The following is a 17917-nucleotide window of genomic DNA, read 5'->3' on the forward strand; positions in this document are numbered from 1 at the left end:
TCTTCTGCACTGCTGAGAGCTAATTCAGTTTTGATACTTCTGCTCAAGATCACATATTTTCTTATCTAGTATAATTTGATCTTTTTCAGCTTGTGGAATTTCCAGTAGCTGAGCAGTAAATTGTTACTGAAACAAAAAATTGGTCTTTCCAATAAAGTTCTGCAGTGCTTATGAAACTACTTCTTATCTTCTAATCCTAGTTTATGTTGATAAAATAATGTGTAATTTAAAGGCTTTTCATTAGCCCGGGGATGGCAGAGACAAGTTGTGTACCATTCATGTAAATTATTCATATCCTTTTACTTAGTAGCTAGTGGATTTCCTCTAATGAAGTGTCGGGGGTTTGCCATGGGACTGCTCCGTTCTGCTCATCTGTTGGTTTAAAGCCCAAATTTGAGCTACAGATATGGCAGTCATAAGGACTGAGCAAATATAGGGATATTATCATCTTCTCCTTTACTGAAGAGTCAGCTTTCTGCTTTCTCAGACTTAGGGACTGTAGTGTAGGACAAGGGATAATGGGTTTAAACTTAGACAGGGGAAGTTTAGGTTAGCCATAAGGAAGAAGTTATTTACAGTGAGGGGGATGAGGCACTGGAATAGTTTGCCCAAAGAAGTTGTGAATGCTCCATCCCTGGCAGTGTTCAAGGCCAGGTTGGACAGAGCCTTGGGCGACATGGTTTAGTGTGAGGTGTCCCTGCCCATGGCAGGGGGGTTGGAACTAGATGATCTTAAGGTCCTTTCCAACCCAAACCATTCTATGATTTATGTTTTCCTTCCCATTGGAAGTTGTCACAATATTTAAGAAGTTCTTGAAGCTTATTGTTTAAGGTGTCTTAGCCTGAAACACACAGCGACTTTATGAACTTTCCATTTTGTTATATCTTCTCTAATGTTAAACAACACTTAGCAGCATGAGCACACAGTTCCCTCTATACCCCATGAAAATATAAGATCTTTGTTTTTTTCCTGAATGTTTTTACTGTATAGCATGATCTAAAGTGAAGATTTTTACAAGATGTGTCCCCACTGACTTTACCAAATTGTCCTATTGGGAAGAAAACAGAATAGGTTTGTATCATTTTCTGAAGAGTAAAAATACAACTACAGGTTTAGTCTTTTTTCTGTATAAGCCATGACAAGCCAAGAGTTATCACCATGCTGTTTTTACCTTTGTTGGCTTCAGCAGTTCATTTTGTTTCCATATGTTTTTTCAGTTCTCAGGATGGCTTACGTGATTCCCCCCTCAGCTCCATCTCCAGCAGTGACTATGAGAGTGTTTCTGTCACTACATGTAGTCTCTCCAGCATATACGCTCTGAGGTAATAACATCACTTGCAGTCAGATTTGACAAATGGTATTTGGTTATGCTTGGTTAAAACTTTCATTGAATTAACAATCAAGTGACAGCAACACTTCTGCGAATTCTTCCTTCCAAACAGCAGGTGCTTTTTGCTTTTTTTCCTAGCAGTTTTCTTCAGTGCTGAGGCAATTGAGAAGCAACTATTTACAGAAAAGTTTTAATGTATAAAGCAATTAATTATCGATGTCCATGATCTCCCATTTATTTCTCCATATAGCATTTCTTAAGAGAGACTTAGGTTTCAGCTTGAAAAGTACCAAATATTTGCCCTAAATAGGTCCTGGCTTTCTAGAAAACATTTGTTTTCCTTTTTGTTTCACCTGTTAAAATGAGGGGAGTTTCCAGTTAACAATCATTTAACTTCCACAATGATGCTGGCCAAAACTGGTAAGAATATTAGTTTATATTCATATCTTCCAAAACTACATGAGAGTTTTAACTTCAGTTTTGTTCAGAACGCTTAATAAGAATAATAGAGGAATAATGTTTAGGGCAGAAAAACATCATAAAGCAAAATTACAAATTATTTGTGGTTTTTTAGTGTTTGCATAACATGTATGTGTGTATAGCATTGTATGCTATAACATTTTTAGTCTGGTACAGGCAGATTGAAATACCACTGTTTCAGTGTAGATAGATCTTCTTCCACTGCTGCTTGTCCTCCCTTTTTCACCTGTTTATCTCAACCCATCACATATTTGAACTTCAGGAATTCCAAATGTTGTCTAGTTTTTGGGGCTGGAAAGGTGGGGTAAAATGTTTTTTCTAATAGTGATAAAGGAAATAGTACATACAATAATATGTATTTTTTGGAGGATGGACCCATCTTCAGGCTCAATTTTTTGTTTCACATGTTTAAAATAAGACCAGAAAGATGCAACTAAAACTTTTTCAGGGTTTTAATTTTGAAATATTTCGGCTGTTCTTCAAAACACTTATTCACCTGCATGCAACAGTTGCCCTCTTCTAAATACTGTATATATTAAAGACTCTTTCACATGGGCCTGTTTGAACAGAAAGTCACTCAGTTTCGGGCTGTTTGAACAGACAGTAGAAGTAACCTCAGTTATTCTCCAGGAATAATGGAGCAGTGAGAATAAGTCTTCATTTAGAGGTGTGCACCTCTTTTCAAGACCTTCATGTACTGCCTTTGTTTGCTAGTATTGCAGATGTATCATTCCTGGGTATCATGCAAGATTTCTTGTCTGTTGTATATTTTTCTATATCTGATTGATATTACTAGAGATGTAGCTATTGTACTTCATAGTCCAGTAAAGAAAGCTAAGTGCCCACTTAACTATACTGACAAATTTCCGTTTTCAAAATACTTACTTTAAAAAAAGCTTAAACTCCTTTTAACAACTTAAGAAAAAGAAAAAAAGCTCAGAAGTCTGAGTGCTTCACAGTACTATGTTCCTAGATGTATGTGCATCGAAATACAATATTCGGTACATCTATTTGTATTATATTTTAGAATGTTATTTTTAAGTGGCTCCCTGGGTTTTTTTTTAATCTTGTATTACCTAAAGAGTTTTATTTGGCTATTAAATAGCTTCTCTAGAGTTGTATCGTTAGGTTACTACAACAGGCATGTTCCTTGCAAAGGCAATCTCTGAAAAGGGTTCTTCTCTGATGTAACTAAGTTCTACCGTATGTCATATACATATCCAAAATAATACCTAAATCGTGTTTTTTGCTTGTTTTTATCTGAAATATGACATTTAATGTACTTATTTCTTGCTGCTGACACTTAAAAACAATTAGAAATTTAAATGCAACAATTGCAATTTTATCTGAAAAATAATTAGCTAAACATGAAATTCCTCAAATGCTTTTATTTGGCCTTTCAACCTCCTGTGAATCATAAACAATTCCTTTGTGCTGTTAAATAATCAATACTGAGGCTGACAGTGGTGTTGCCAGATTGCAGCGTGTTTTGGAAATACCCAAGTGTCTTCTAACAGTTGGGGTCTGGTAGCAAAACAGCGTAGCATAGTTGTGTTGAATGAACTACTAGTGTATTAAATAGCATAGACTGAATGGATTTAAAACAATGAGGTATTGTATATATGGAATTCTATATATGTATACGCTTACTGTTTTTCTAATGGAGAACCAGGAAGAAAATTTGCCCTCCTTGGATCCCAGAGCACCATTCAACCCATGGGTCATAGTTTGCCATTTTGGTTTTAGTTGGGAAGAAAAAGCTGTTAGGATGGTAGGAATCACTAAGGACCTATTAAAGGAGGTTGCTTCACATCAGCCTGTGGTTTACTACCTTAAACTTTCTCCATCACCAACCAGTGCTTTGTAATTTTTAGAGCTATATTCATCCCACCTGATTTTAGGCACCAAACTGATATACCTAAATTAGGAGTTTTGTTGCTGAAGGTTCCCTGTTTAGTCAATGGAGAACAGAAGAAACCTTACTTAAGCATGTAATTTGTTGAAATGCATCTGAGCCAGAGATTTTCAGTGCTAAATGAAAACCTTGGTTGCATATTTTGATTACTGACTGTGCTTACACAGTAATTTGAAACTCATTTTAAAACCTTGAAGGTTTTCAGAGCACAAATGGGGGTGGGGGGAAGGTACAGAGGGCTTCTCAAATGGTTTTGCAAAGACAAGGTTGATTATTTACTTGGTATCTGATCTGTGTAGAAGGTTCCTCCTTCTAGTCTGAGGTCTGATGGTCAAGAATTTAAATGTTCAGCCCAGTTCAGAAGATGATTTTTTTTGCAAAATGATCATTAAGCAGTATTCAGATTTGAGATGCCCAGATGAGTAGTCAGCTTTCTCAGCCAAGGATAAACGTATTCCATATATTTCAGAAGGCTTCAGGAAAACTGGTTTTATGCAGACTCACAATAGTATGCAGAAGTTTTATGTTACATCAGTGTGACTGCAATAATGCTGCTGACTGCAGGGAAAATAAGATGTTTGTAACAGCAGGGAAGTGGCAATTAGTCCATTGTTTAGATTAGCTCCAGAAAGCAATCCATACAGATTTTCTATTTTAATGGTTTCTTTTCATAAATAGAATTTTTAGAACCATTTTTTGTATAACCCTGTGAATTGTAAATAGGCAGCTAATAAAATAGGCTGTTGGAATCTTACCCAGTTCAGTGTTGGAAGTAGTAAGTCAGTAGCCTCATTGGAGTTGTTGGTTTAAGACAGTACAAGGAAGAAGAAATGCTGATAAATCTGTATTCAAGAGTTTGCCTGCCTAGAGTATATGGAAAAGCCTACTTCTTCATTGTAAGGTTATAATGAACCAATAAATGATAACTTTAAATATAAAAACTTTTAAAACTAATCTTAATGATACAATAGATGCTTTCCCTGGTCAGTGGGTACTGTTAGATGTGCCATTGTGGCTTAAAAATTGGTGGTTTATGGTAAGTTTTTCTATAGTTCTAGGCACTTAAAAAAATTGGTGGTGAAATTTTAGTCTGTTATTTACAGTCTGTAAAAAGAGGTATGTGCAGTGTATTGTGACTCAAAACCAGCAAGACTCTGCCAGTAATAAGAGTGGGATATTTATCTGGCTATTTGCGTTAGGGTATCTATATTTGTGTACCTGTGGGCAGAGCCCAAGGTCTTTGGCTTGCTGGATGTAGCTGAAGGATATAGATTATTTTGTTACCTATTTTGAGTATATACCTGTTAACACACATGAGAAACAAGGCAGGGAAGGTTATCTTAGTGTATAGATAAGATTGAACTTTTATTACCTGCTTCAGAAATAGAGGGTGTTTTGCAGGAGACTGAAGCTAGCTTGCCAGTCAGTTCATAAAATCAGAATAGCCCAGGTTGGAAGGGACCTCAGAAGATCATCTGGTCTATCCTGCCCTGGGAAAGGGAGTCCAGATGAGATTTTCTAGCACCCTGTCCAGTTGCACTGTGAAGACCACCAATGATGGGGTCTATACTGCATCCCTGGGAAGATTGTTCTCGTGATTGATTGTTTAGTGTAACATACTCCTTTCTTATGTTAAGATGAAACCTTTCCCACTGCAACTTGCCTTCTCCTTGTGACAGGAGAGCCTTTGTTCTCTTTGTAGCCAACCTTTATGTAATAGAACACTGATGAGGTTCTTCTCCAGGGGGAAAAAACCCAACTCCTTCAGTCTTCTCTTGGAGGGCAAGCTCCCTCCTTTGGACTCTGTCCAGTTTGTGTCTGTCTTGAGTATTGGAGACCAGAACTGGGCACAGTAGTGCTCCAGGTGTGGCTTGCAAGTGCTTGGTAAATTGGGATGATTATGTGTCTTATCACTGCAGATGCAGCTCAGGATCTGATTTACCTCTGTTGCTGCAATGGCACTCTGCTGACTCCTGTTCAGCTTGTTATCCACCAGGACCCACAGGCCCCTTTCAGCAAGGCTGTTCCCTATCCACACAGATCCCAGCTTGTCCTGGGTCTTTGGTTGTCATCCCAGCTACAGGACTTTGTACTTGTCTCTGTTAAACTATACTGTTCTTGCTAGCAAACTCTGCCAGCCTTTCCAGGTCTGTCTGTAAGATGGCTTTCCTTTCTGATGCATCCACCTCACCCACCCTCTGCGGTGTCATCAGCAAACTTGGTGATAATGCTCTCAATCCCATCATCCAGATCATTTACGATGACACTGAACAGCATGGGTCCCACTGTTGATCCTGAGGATCCCTGACTTGTGGCAGGCTACCAGCCTGAGTAAAAAGACATTGAATTGGCACTCTCCCGAGTGTGACCTGTGAGCCAGTTTCCTGCCCATCTCACAGACCAAACAAAATTCTTGTGGGTGGACAGTTTTTTGCAAAAGCAGATTTTATACTGTGCTTTTTCATCAGTAGAACTCGGTGCCTCAAAGGGGATGCAAGAAGGAAAAATAACTTGGTCGTTCGCCAGGACTGTGAATTATACTAGAATACAGTTCTTTCATCTCGTGGTCCCAAGATCAAAGCTACAGCACAAATTACATGTCCACAAGTTTTCATAAAGAGGTTACAGCTACTCTGGGGATCTTGCAGATAATAGTGTGGAGGCCAACAAATGCAATAACAAATGTATTTTAATTGCTGTGTCACAGTCTACCTAATCAGCTGTGTCTCCACATCTCCTGTTTTGCAGCTTTTCCATTGTTAACCTGGGCAGGTTATAGTTGTTTAAGCTGTGCAAAATGACAGATTAATTCTGCATCTGTGTTTGGTACTGTCATTTTCGTTTTGATCAGTGCATTCCTGTAGATTTTCTTTCCCCTCTTTTCTGTACAGCTCTTCTTTATAGAAAGACTGCTCAGAACCAGAAGGCTGGTGGTAATGGCTTTACATGTACTGTGAGCTCAGTGATAACAGCTGTAGGAAAAGAAAGAGGTTTATACCTTGAGCAAATCAGAATGTCTTCCAGTATAGATGCCATTCCATGATTTTGAACTGCAGGCTGTGTATGTTTTAGGCACTGATTCTGTGCTGGTTCGTACAACTCTGTCACTCAAGCAGTGTGAGAGCACTATTAACACAGTCATAAACAGGCTGCTGTGTAAAATCTTCTTGCTTTGCTGCTAAACCCCTTGCCCCAATAATCAGCTGAGCAGTAACAGCAAAAGAAAAGAAGTCAGCATTGATGAGGTCTGTCAGCTTTTGCTTTTGACTTTAGTCAGTGAGACATATGTGACTGAAGCAGATGTCTCTAGTTTTTCACTGCCAAGACTCTTCTTAATGTGTTTCATGCCTTTCTTTTTCCTTACCCTGTAAGACAAAAAAAATCTAATCTCCAAATAGTGCAGCATTTTCTGAGCTAGAGTGTTCCCTTTTAGGAAGCTCTGCAAGGTATTTTTTGCTATATTATATGCATATCTTTGTATTCTGTAACAAGTAACTGATGCAGATTTTATTTTCTCAAGGAACGACCCAGGCTGTTTATGTGAACTACTTGTTAACAAGTGCTTGTTGCAGTGGGAAGGTGAAACTTCAGTTGTTTGAAGTTCTTTGGTCTTTCCCTGTTAAAATGATAAGCTTCATATTTTAGAGGTATTAAAATGTCTGATACAGTTGAAGTAAATATGAAATATGTTCCCCTCTGCGTAAAGCAAGTGAAATAGGGCAGGATTTTAAGCTGACTAGCATCAGTGGCAGAGGTAATAAGTCTGTTCTAGCAACAATAGTATACATCCTCAAATTTGCATATCATCTGGCTGGAGGCTGACACAAAGTGATCATAATGGGTTCATGTTCGTGCTTCTACATAGCTCACTTGTAATTTTCATTTTTAGTAATTTGGCCACATTTATAATCATGTTCATTTCAATGATGTGTAAAATGTCACTTAGTGTTCCCTGTGGTACTAATAGAACAAAAATTACTAGCTTTCAGAAATTAGATTTTATTTTACAGATTTTTTATTATTTTTTCCCCAAAAAACCCCTTAGAATAGCATGTTTGGGAGTTTTGAGATTATGTGTAATTAACTAAAATCACTATACTAACTGAAGGTTTTGCAGAGCTTTTGTCAGTGCCTAAAATGAAGATATATTGTAAAATCACAATTATATTGGAGGAAAAAGAGAGGATTTCCTCATAAAGCAGCATTGAATATGAAAAATAAAGAGAAAGCTTTATTTTCTAATTAAAATTTTTAAGGCTTCACCTAATAGTTTGATTAGGTTTTCTCAGCTTTGACTCCCACGGCTGGATACCAAATTCGTGTGGGATCCTCCTAGACCCTATCTAGGATGCTTTAATGCTTCAGTTTGTTGTTCCGTATTACTTTTTGAGGGAACCAGTGGATCTGATATGTGAACATTGTGCTAATAAGTTTCCCTATCCCTCAGAGTTCCTCTTGGTGGAAAATGTTTTTCACTGCTGCATCTCCATCTCCATTTCTGCCACACACAGGAGTTGCAACTTGAGAGTATCTGCTGGAATCGGATACTCAATTAATTCACTTTTTACTATGCCATACAGAATATTTGCTTGCATATCACAGAGGACATTGCTGAAGAGCTCTATGAAATCACTCTTTGCCCTTGGAAGTATTTGTATCCAGCATCAGGTATCCAGGTTTTGTCTGTTCCTGTGTCAAGTTCTGGATAAGGCATAAAAGCTGGGACTGATGCATTTCTTTATCTGTATCAGATACCAGGGCTGATATTACATACCCATCCTTCATAAGTGCTATAATATTTCAATTTTTCACTTTCAGTTTTTCCAGCTCAAGCTTTTTTTTTGTTTTTAAGTTCAAATATTTCTGTGCTCTAATCTTATTATTTGTCCTTTTGCAGTGGGAATGAACATTTGAGAGCTTTAAATGCATGTTTGATTACAGGGAAGCATTAGGGGAAAAAAAAAATATGGTGGAATTGAGAAGATCTTAGTAGAACCTAAGAAATATTCTAACATATTTTCTGTTCTATTCTTTCTTGAATTTTACGATATTTTTATCTTGCAGGTTTTATCCCTTTTTGGCTTAGATTTTAAAAGAAACAGTGACTGTTGTAGCTTGCAAGTACCCGACATTTAAATTTGATGGTTTGAAAGGAGCTGTGTTGATTACTAATGTTTTTATGTTATTTGTTCATAAGCACTCTTATAGGAGTTTTACCTATAAGGACTAAAAAATCTGTTTGGAAGAAAGCACTGTTAAAGTTGATTAATCCAGCACTGGCAATGTTGTTTATTTTAATTCCCATTTGAAGTACAGTATCTTTGCATTCTTCTGAAAACCCAGGCCAGAGTGGTAATGAGTTTGAATAAGCCACTTTTCTAGATAGAGTTTCTTATGGTGAATCTCTTTAGCAAGATGCTGCTTTAACAGCATCTTTATACTTCTCTTACCCAAACCCCTATAATTTTCGTCTTGCCATTCCTCATGTCTGCAGTGTTTGTCTTCCCCCAGCTATTGCGTCTGATCCTTTACATTGCCTTTGAAGTAGCTGTTTGTTCTTTTTTGCAAATTGAAACCCAGATTGACTACAGCCTTGTGAACTGTAAGACTTAATAGCGTAAGAAAGACAGGTTGACAGGTTAGCACTGGGATTTCCAGTTACATCTTACGCAAATAACAGTGGGATGAACGTCACAGTTGTTGAAGTAGCTTTAGAAATTCTGGTTTTGAGAGGAGTTCAACATGGGAAGTACAGCGCTATGGTCTGGAGTTTGAGGTTTGAAGAGCTGAGGAAGGATTCAAGATGATGTCTTTCAATGGGGGCAGCTGCAGAAGCTGCCAGGGTGCAAAGTGGAAGTTCTTGCCATTGATTTCAAATTCAGTCACTTTCAATGCTCGGGATTTTTTTCTGATTGAAGATATCATTTAGGACACATGGCTAGTCCTATTAGTCAGATTCCTTATGTCAATCGGCCAATCTCAGATTGCCTACCTCTGCTGGCACAAAAGAAGGGGGCTTCTGCAAATCCATGTGGTATATGAAAAATAACTCCTCCTGCTGAGGAATTCAAAAGGTTGGCAGCAGATGGGGCTTTCTAGCTCATGTCCTAGCATGTATCCAGCTGGGCACTACTAATACTGTAGTCCAGTCAAGTCTACTTCTTCTGGTGGTGCCTATGTGTATTGTTCCTGATAGAGGGATTTGCATGTAGTTGTATTATTTGTTTCTCAAGACAAAGTTCTGAAGCCTTGGGAATGCTTTAAGGGTTGGTTAGTGATTGGGGGTTTTTTTTCTCCCTCTTTAGCCTTTTCTTTTAAAATAGAGAGAATATACCTAAAGCATTGCATTTTAAAACCCTCTTGACTTAATAAAATATTAGGGTTAAAAAGTCAAGAAATTAAGTTCTAAAAGTTTTTTTTGTTTGTGGTTTTTTTTTTTTTTTTTTTAAGTCTGCTTTAAATGTACCTTCTGGGGTCATTCCTTAAAATATAGTCCTTAGCTAAATAACTGTGTGCTATTACCCATATAATAAGACATGTTCTGGATTTGGTTTAAATTACTCTAAAATTGAGTGTGTAGCCACCCCCTTCACTTAAAATAATTGTAAGAAGCCATTATTCTCATAGTTTTCCTCCCAACTGTATCAGAACTAGTACATGTTAGTAACCAAAGGGGGTTAACCTGCTGTTCTTTGTGTTTCTTGTTAGAATATCCAAAAAGAAACACCAGAGGTACTGCAAAAAGCAGGATGAGAAGTAGTGAGGTTTTGTTTTTTTTTCTCATTGACATGGAGTTATATTCTTTTACCCAAACCCCTATAATTTTCCTCTTGTCATTCCTCATGTATGCAGTCTTTGTCTTTCCCCAGCTATTGCGTCTGATCCTTTACATGGCCTTTGGAGTTAGTTGTTTGTTCTTTTTTGCAAATTGGAACCCAAAATTGACTACAGCGTCATTAACCGCAAGACTAATAGCTTAGGAAAGACAGGTTGACAGGTTAGCACTGGGATTTCCAGTTACAGCCTACACGAATAACAGTGGGTTGAATGTATCAGTTACTAAAGTAGCTTTAGAAATTCTGGGCAGACAATAACGTAGATTTGCTTGAAAAAGCTTTGGGTTTGGTTTTTTGTTTTGCTTGATTTTGTTTGGTTTTTTTTTACTTAAAGTATGAAAAATATCCAAATGGGATAGAAAACCTTAAATATCATAGATTGAATAAAGAATGTTATTGTACACTGAGCATAAGTTGGCCATTTTGCTAAAGTCTGTATGAATAGAAATGGAAGCCAAGGGAGCTCATGATTATGTTTTTTTGAGAAATACTGTAAGAACTAGAATGTTCCAAATACACACACACATATATAGGGAAGTTCGTGTATATGATATAGCTATATATGTATTTATCTTTATCTTAGTTGTTCAAAATGTGTGACATTTTAAGTAATGGACATGAGAGATACATTAAGGCCAGCTAGTGCAAATGAACTGATGTCACTGAAGTCCAAGGAACTTCACTGGTTTATAATTTGTGGGCAGTCTCACATCAACTTTTTAACGAAATACAATTGATATTTATGACTTGGGCGACTTTGCTTTTGTAAGTACTTTCAGCAGGTTTGTAATTGCAGTGGTGTTCTATGTAAATAGGAAGGTGTGAAACCATAGAAAACCTTATGGAAAGTTTTCACATTTCCCTACTGTACAAGGGATCTCACCTGCTACTGTATAGCATGTACAAAATTTTCCTGAGCAGCAACTTTGTCTCAAAATGCATCCCTCTGGTTTTGCAAAGTGGGTAAACCTCTGCATCAGAATAGTATCATTTTTAATATGTGGGGTTTCAATTCACTGTGAAGTAGGTTCACAAGCGTTGAATTCACACTACAGCAGGAAGGTGTTAACTGTTTTGTTGCAAATAGTTGTGTCTTACCTCTACATACACTTGTGTAGTTTGGAGATTTCCAGAGCAAGTAAATTGCAATCACTGGTGTCACAGTTACTTGTATAACAAATGGTGTAAGAATAGTCACTGAATTATGTGTTAAATTTTCCAGTAAATATCTGTAGTATCATTCATACAGCTTCTAAGTGTTGTCTCTTAACACTTAGTTGGGATGAGTTTGTCTTGCTGGAACTTGAGCTCTCTCAGTTGAAAAGTACCACTTCTGAAATCTGTACCTGAGAATTAGTTGCAGTCAAAGACCTTTCCTGAAATCAGAGGCTTACAGAGTGGTCTTACTTTCCTTTTAAATTTGGTGGCAAAATTGCATCATATATAGTAGAATAGGTACATAGGCTTTTTGTCCTTTGCAAGTAGCAACTACCTGTTGATTTTGATTTAAGATTTCTAAAGCCAAAGGAATGAACCCAAACCACTTTTAAAAAGGTTTTCATTGTTCTTTTGGGAACATTATTTCTTTGTATTCGTTACATTCGATACAGTGAGCTTTTAAATTCTTTTTATCTGCCACTGCTTTATGTTTAATGCAAACTTACGATACTCTGAGGGTTTGTTTGTGAGTAATTAGAAATTCTTTTGGAGTATCTCATGCATTCTGCATTCAGTTCAGAGCAGATTTCAGGTTTAATGAACCACATGCTTCTAGACGATTTTGGAAAGAAATATTTGAGTGGTCACAGGTTTCTACTGCTATTGAGTATTTTTGAGTACAAGTGTAAAATATTCACATTTAGACCAACTTTGAATCAATTGACCTTGGTTGTTTGTTTTTTGACTTTGCTGTCTTTACTGGTTTTGCATGAGTGTCAATGACCAACAAATACAGCACAAAGCCTATGTTATCACACATTTTTAACTAAAGTGACTGGCCACTTCTGAAAATGTCAGTCATAACCTTCTAGTTCCACAGTCCTGTTTTCCACTGGTATGGATACTACTGCTTAACCTGGCTCACAGCTATCCTTTAGAACTTAAAAGCTGTAAAGCAGATTGGTTTCACAGGTGAAAGATGGTATCGTGTGCAATTACACTATTGGCTTTTGTTTGCTTGTACATATTTGACTAAATTTCACAGTCAAGCCATGAGACCTGGCAAGGATCTAGAGATACATCTTTAAAGTGTTGAAAGAGTCTTGCTAGTCTTCTAGCATGACAAACAGAGAGTAATTTTAAAATTGCTAGATAGATGCTAGCCATGTTAGGTAAAATGCTAATTCATTGTATCTGCCAAAGGGTATCTTCCTGTTCCTTCAGGTTTACTGTTGGAATAAACATTTGACATAACTTATTTCTTGATATTCACCTTCAGATGTGTTAAGTTTTCAATGTTTAGAAAAATACATGATAAGCCTTTTCTTATATCATAAACATTTCACAAGGGGAGTTCATGCTTATTTTGGTTTTATCCCCTCTTAACCTAATTCCTTGGATAACATAGGGTTCCCTTCGAGAAGTTTAGAAAATGAGGACTTGTCTCTGCTTACTTACTAAGGCTGTTTGTATTCTGCAGTGATACTTGATTCTGCAGATATAGGTAGTGAAACATTCCAGATCTAAGTGTAGTCTGACATTAATGAAATGCTTCCTACGCATCTGGTATAGCTGAGACTTTTGAGTCAAATTATGCATGTTAGATAAGCCAAATAGGACAGGAGAGGTATTCCTTATAGAACTAAAAAAATAACTTGTTTGAAAGAATAACTTGGAGAAAAGATAAGCTGAACTCTGTAGATCGAAACGCAGGTTTATTTTCTATATCAGCTTCAAATCACAAGAATCTTTAATATATGTATAGATGCAATCACTGTTGTTTGGGATGCCCTGGTATAAGAAAAGCTGTCTCTTGCTGTTTATCTGAAACAATTGCAAAGTTTCTGTTCTTACAGTATTCTTTACTGTCTCTACAATATATATTTTCTGGCTACATTCTTTAACATTAAAGATATATTTTAAAGTAAAGAACAGATGGTCATTAGTCATTCTTTGGGAGTAATTTTTGTTTAAATCTGACTCGGTCTTGTTGGTAAAGGCAGAGTACTTGATCACTACTCTGTAGTGGTTCTTAGTTCCAGTTTTAAATTATTCCAGAGCGTTCACTTTTCTCTTTGCAGTGCCATAAGCAATCTTGAATACAAAATATCCTCTTTTTTGAATCTCTTGTATATGAACATTGTACTTTCCATCTGATCGTGCATATGATGAAAGTATGATGAAAATATGTTGTAAATGTGAGTGTGCCTACTTGCTGACCTTCCATCTCACAGTGCGGAAGCAATGCGTATGTGTTCTGTACTACAGATTTTTAGGACAAAACATTCCATCCAGTCTTGTGGTGTGACATGACCAGTCCTAATGACACACCACAAAATCTCATGCAGAAAGTCTGGAACAGAAGTAGATCAAACACATTCTTTGGAGGAAACAGGAAGTAGGTAAAACTGCATTCCTCCCAGTTGGAGGAGGCTCAGAAAGGCAACCATTATTAAAACTGGTCAGAGCTTAGTCAGAGTTGTGGAATGAGCCCGTCTCCCTTTCTGCAGAACAGGAAAGGGCTAAGTAGTTTAGATTCTTAAAAAGTACTATTCACAGCTCTCTGCCCACTTAACACCTTACTTTGAAATATTTCTTCAACTGTGATTTGGAGGGAAGAGTCATCTTTGAATCAGTGCCCCAGCTTTCCCCTGCACTAAGGTTTTTGCTTGTTGGGAGTTCCTAAAAGACCATTCTGTTGGGGATATATAATTACAGGCACAGACTGTGTTTGTCTCTGCCATGAGGTCCATGCTTGCCTTGGAGAGTAATTTTTAGTGCAAATGTGTCACTGTAAGATCAATTATTTTAAATACAAAGGGAAAAAAAGTAGACCTTATTTGGCTGTGCTGCAAGCAGACAAACTCTTTTCTTTGTATATGTGAGCGTTTGAGTGAATAGACAATCATCTTAACTACATACTAACACGAATCAGGAATTGCTTCCTGGCTCTTAGCTAGTACCTTCCTGTTTACTCGTTCATAAGCCACGTTCTTACATAACCTTTTCATTGTCTTGAACACCGACCTTTCCACACTGACAAGCTTGCTGTTATAATATATGTATTATATATACCCTATGGAAAAGCAAAGGAAAAATTGAAAGAGAGAATTCTCAATCAGTTCTCAGTACCTTTAATAAACCTCATCAGTTGTGGTGCTGCGGGAACTGCAGACAGAACGAACATCCTTTTACAAGATTGTGCTTTTGTTATTAGCAATAGATAACATGAACAATATAGTCTCTTGCAGATCTGCTCTTTACTCTGTCTCTGAAAGAATGGGAAGCCAATTAACGTACTTATGCTCACATTTTCCATTGATATTTCTACCAATAACTAATCTCCAGTATTTATTTCTTTTCAGTTCTGTTTTTACTAGTGCTTTTAAGATTGTATGGTCTAATAATTTCATTTTTACATTTGAAAGGATTATCTGCATAGACTACACATTGAATTCCAAAACTGTATCCCATAAATACGTACATATGTTACTTGTGTGTTTTATCTTGCAGTAGTAACTGTTCCTGTATGCTGCCACAGGGATGGAATCTGCAAGGTACTGAATGTTTCAGCACCTAATAAGAGCAGATTGAACTTGGAATGTGTTAGAAACTACTTCCTTCATTATGCATGCTATTTATGCAGTCATAACTTTTATTTTAACATAGTAGCTGTCTGCATAGTAAACTGGAGCCTGGAGTTTTGGCCAGCCAAAGTGCAATTATAAGTTTGGGGCTTTTTAATTGTTGGCAAGGTTAATTTCTTTCCAATATGTGGAGAAAATGGCTTAGTGTCCCTCTGTCTGTGAATGTAGTGAAAAAGCACATCTCCTTTGGTCAACAGAGTGAATCCTTGGGACTTCAGTATAACTACATCCTGTGCTCTATTCCCAGTTAAGGGTTTTTCCATTGGCAAAGTGCTACTTTTTCCTTAAGTAGTTAATTAATTAAATAAATAAATCTTGCTTTACAAGTAGTTGAGGTAATTCCTGATGTTTAAAGCAGCTGGATTCCTACCAAAGCTTCCCTGGGGTCTCCGGTTGTTTCAGGCTTCCTCTCCATAAAGGGGGAGGTGGAACAAGGGGTAGAAATAACTGGTGACTGTGCATTTGATTTTTAAAAGAAAATTTAAATCTGTAGTAGACATTTGGCGACACATTTTCCTCTCTTTGGAGCTGATGAGCCACTCTTTTACAGTAGTTTGACATTTCAGTAATTCCTACAGTTAGGTATATAAGGGGACTAATCTACCTCTCTACTATGTCAATTGTATTTTATTGCTGTTCTTCCCATTTTTCTTTATGTACGGCTATATTTAGATTCTATTCTCACTCTTTCAAGGTAACGTAATTCAGAAATCCTTTTCTTCAAATTAGCTTCTACACTAATAAATTCCAACGTTGACTTCAGGACTGACCACCTCATTTTTAGGTCAGTACTCCCCTTTCAGATTTTTGGTGGAGTTATGGTCTCAGGGCTGAGCTTTTAGAAGTTAACATGAAAAATGTTGCAGCACTTTGTGATAGCTAAGGAAAATGCAATAAAATACAGACAAATGATTTTCTGCCCGAAAGTTTTTTGCAGCTATGCCACAGAGTGAAAATCAAACCTGATGGTGATTGGTTGCATGTTGATTAACTCCAACAAGAATTTACAGCAATTGGTTCCAGTTCGCTATAGAGCCTTCCCTGAGTCACAAATCCCTTAGGATTTGCTGAACATCCTGAACAACTGAGCAAAGATTTACCTTACTTTTCTTCACTTTTTTTTTTTTTCCTCTGACAGCAGTTTAATGACAAGTTCTTGTTCATCTGATGACATCGATCAGGAAGAAATCCAGCTTGCTTTGCAGGCTGCTAAAATTGCCACACGAGAAAAGATCAGATCCAGATTTCATGGCAGTAATGATCTTATTCACCGCCTTTTTGTCTGTATCTCAGGTATGAGAGTTGCCTTTTGTTCTGAATATAAAAACTATAAATCTTTTTTTTTTTTTTTTTTGCTACACATAAAGTTTTATATAGAATACACTATAGATAACCTTGCCGGAAGACTGTTTGAGGGCCTTACTTGCAGAGTGGTCTAGAGAGACCTGTTGCCTGATAGGAACTTGCAGAATCAGAGATGCAGATGTCTTAAACCTGTGGTAATGAAGAGTTAGGGCATGCAACAGGTTTGACTTTGAAGTGTTTCCTTTTTCTTGGTGATGCCCTATGTGTTCAAGGGAAGAAATTTGATGTAGCAGTTGTTTTTTGATGTGAAAGGAATCTCTCAGTGTTTCCTAACAAAGGACAAGGATCAAATTGTAATTAGCATAAATGCCTGAATGTAACTTTGCCATTATGGAAAATTAGTTTAAATGTTTAATTTTTATTCAAAACATGAGTAAATTATCCCCTAAAAAGTAAATATAAGGCCATTACTGATAGAAGCAGGCAAATTTAAATACTTTTTTTAAGGCTGGTTGAATAGTCTAGTAATGGCTTATCTGTTTTCTCAAACTCCTAAGGTGTTGCTGACCAGCTGCAGACAAACTATGCTAGTGATCTAAGAAGTATCTTAAAGACGTTGTTTGAAGTTATGGCAACCAAACCTGAAACAGAAGACAAGGAAAAGCAAAAGAAAGGTAAAGAGATGGAAGCATTTGTTTTTCTATAGTGAGTAGCTGGTAGCCCCATGGAGATCCATGAACTATTTGACAAGAATTTCCTTCACATTTTGTTTAACAGCGTTTGTAGCCCATGACAGAATGCATGCAGGGTTTGGACTTAGATTTTTTGGGGAGATTTTCCCCCAGTGTTGTTTCACAATGGACACAATTTATCAAGATGTGTATCCTTGATTCTGAAGTTTAAACAGCAATATAAAAAGAGCAGACTGTAAGATGAGAATGTTCAGTAAGATGCTGAAGTCGTGCCTATCTTGAAGAAATTGCAGAATTCTGAATTTGGCTTCAAAATAGACAAATATCCACTTTTGAATTCTAGATAATTAAGATAATGGAACTAGAACTAGGTTGTGAGCCAAAGCAAGGAACCTTTTTCTCTGTCACCGTTTTGATTTTTTCAAAGGGGCAAGTCTGTTAACTTAAAATAACCATGTCATCCCAGCAAGACTGCAGTTACCTTTGCCCTTTGTTATGATGAGAACTGCCAGCATCTGAAGGTGGTCAGAGCACTTTCCCCGCCCCCCGCCCCC

The 17917-nt window shown here is 37.1% G+C and overlaps 1 protein-coding gene across 1 annotated transcript in view; it reads left to right on the forward strand.

Annotated features, from left to right (window-relative positions):
- ZFYVE28 (zinc finger, FYVE domain containing 28) overlaps window positions 1-17338 on the forward strand; it is a gene marked incomplete at its 3' end in the record, with an annotated part of 60496 nt that extends 43158 nt beyond the window's left edge. The window contains exons 8-10 of the mRNA XM_010009965.1: window positions 1218-1322; window positions 16520-16659; window positions 17229-17338. Of these exons, the coding sequence (XP_010008267.1) occupies window positions 1218-1322; window positions 16520-16659; window positions 17229-17338 (355 nt within the window). The remainder of the gene's footprint in view (window positions 1-1217; window positions 1323-16519; window positions 16660-17228) is intronic.
- Between the last annotated feature and the right edge of the window lie 579 nt (window positions 17339-17917).

This window comes from Nestor notabilis, unplaced genomic scaffold (genome assembly GCF_000696875.1).
Source record: "Nestor notabilis isolate BGI_N333 unplaced genomic scaffold, ASM69687v1 scaffold1370, whole genome shotgun sequence".
NCBI classification, from domain to species: domain Eukaryota; kingdom Metazoa; phylum Chordata; class Aves; order Psittaciformes; family Psittacidae; genus Nestor; species Nestor notabilis.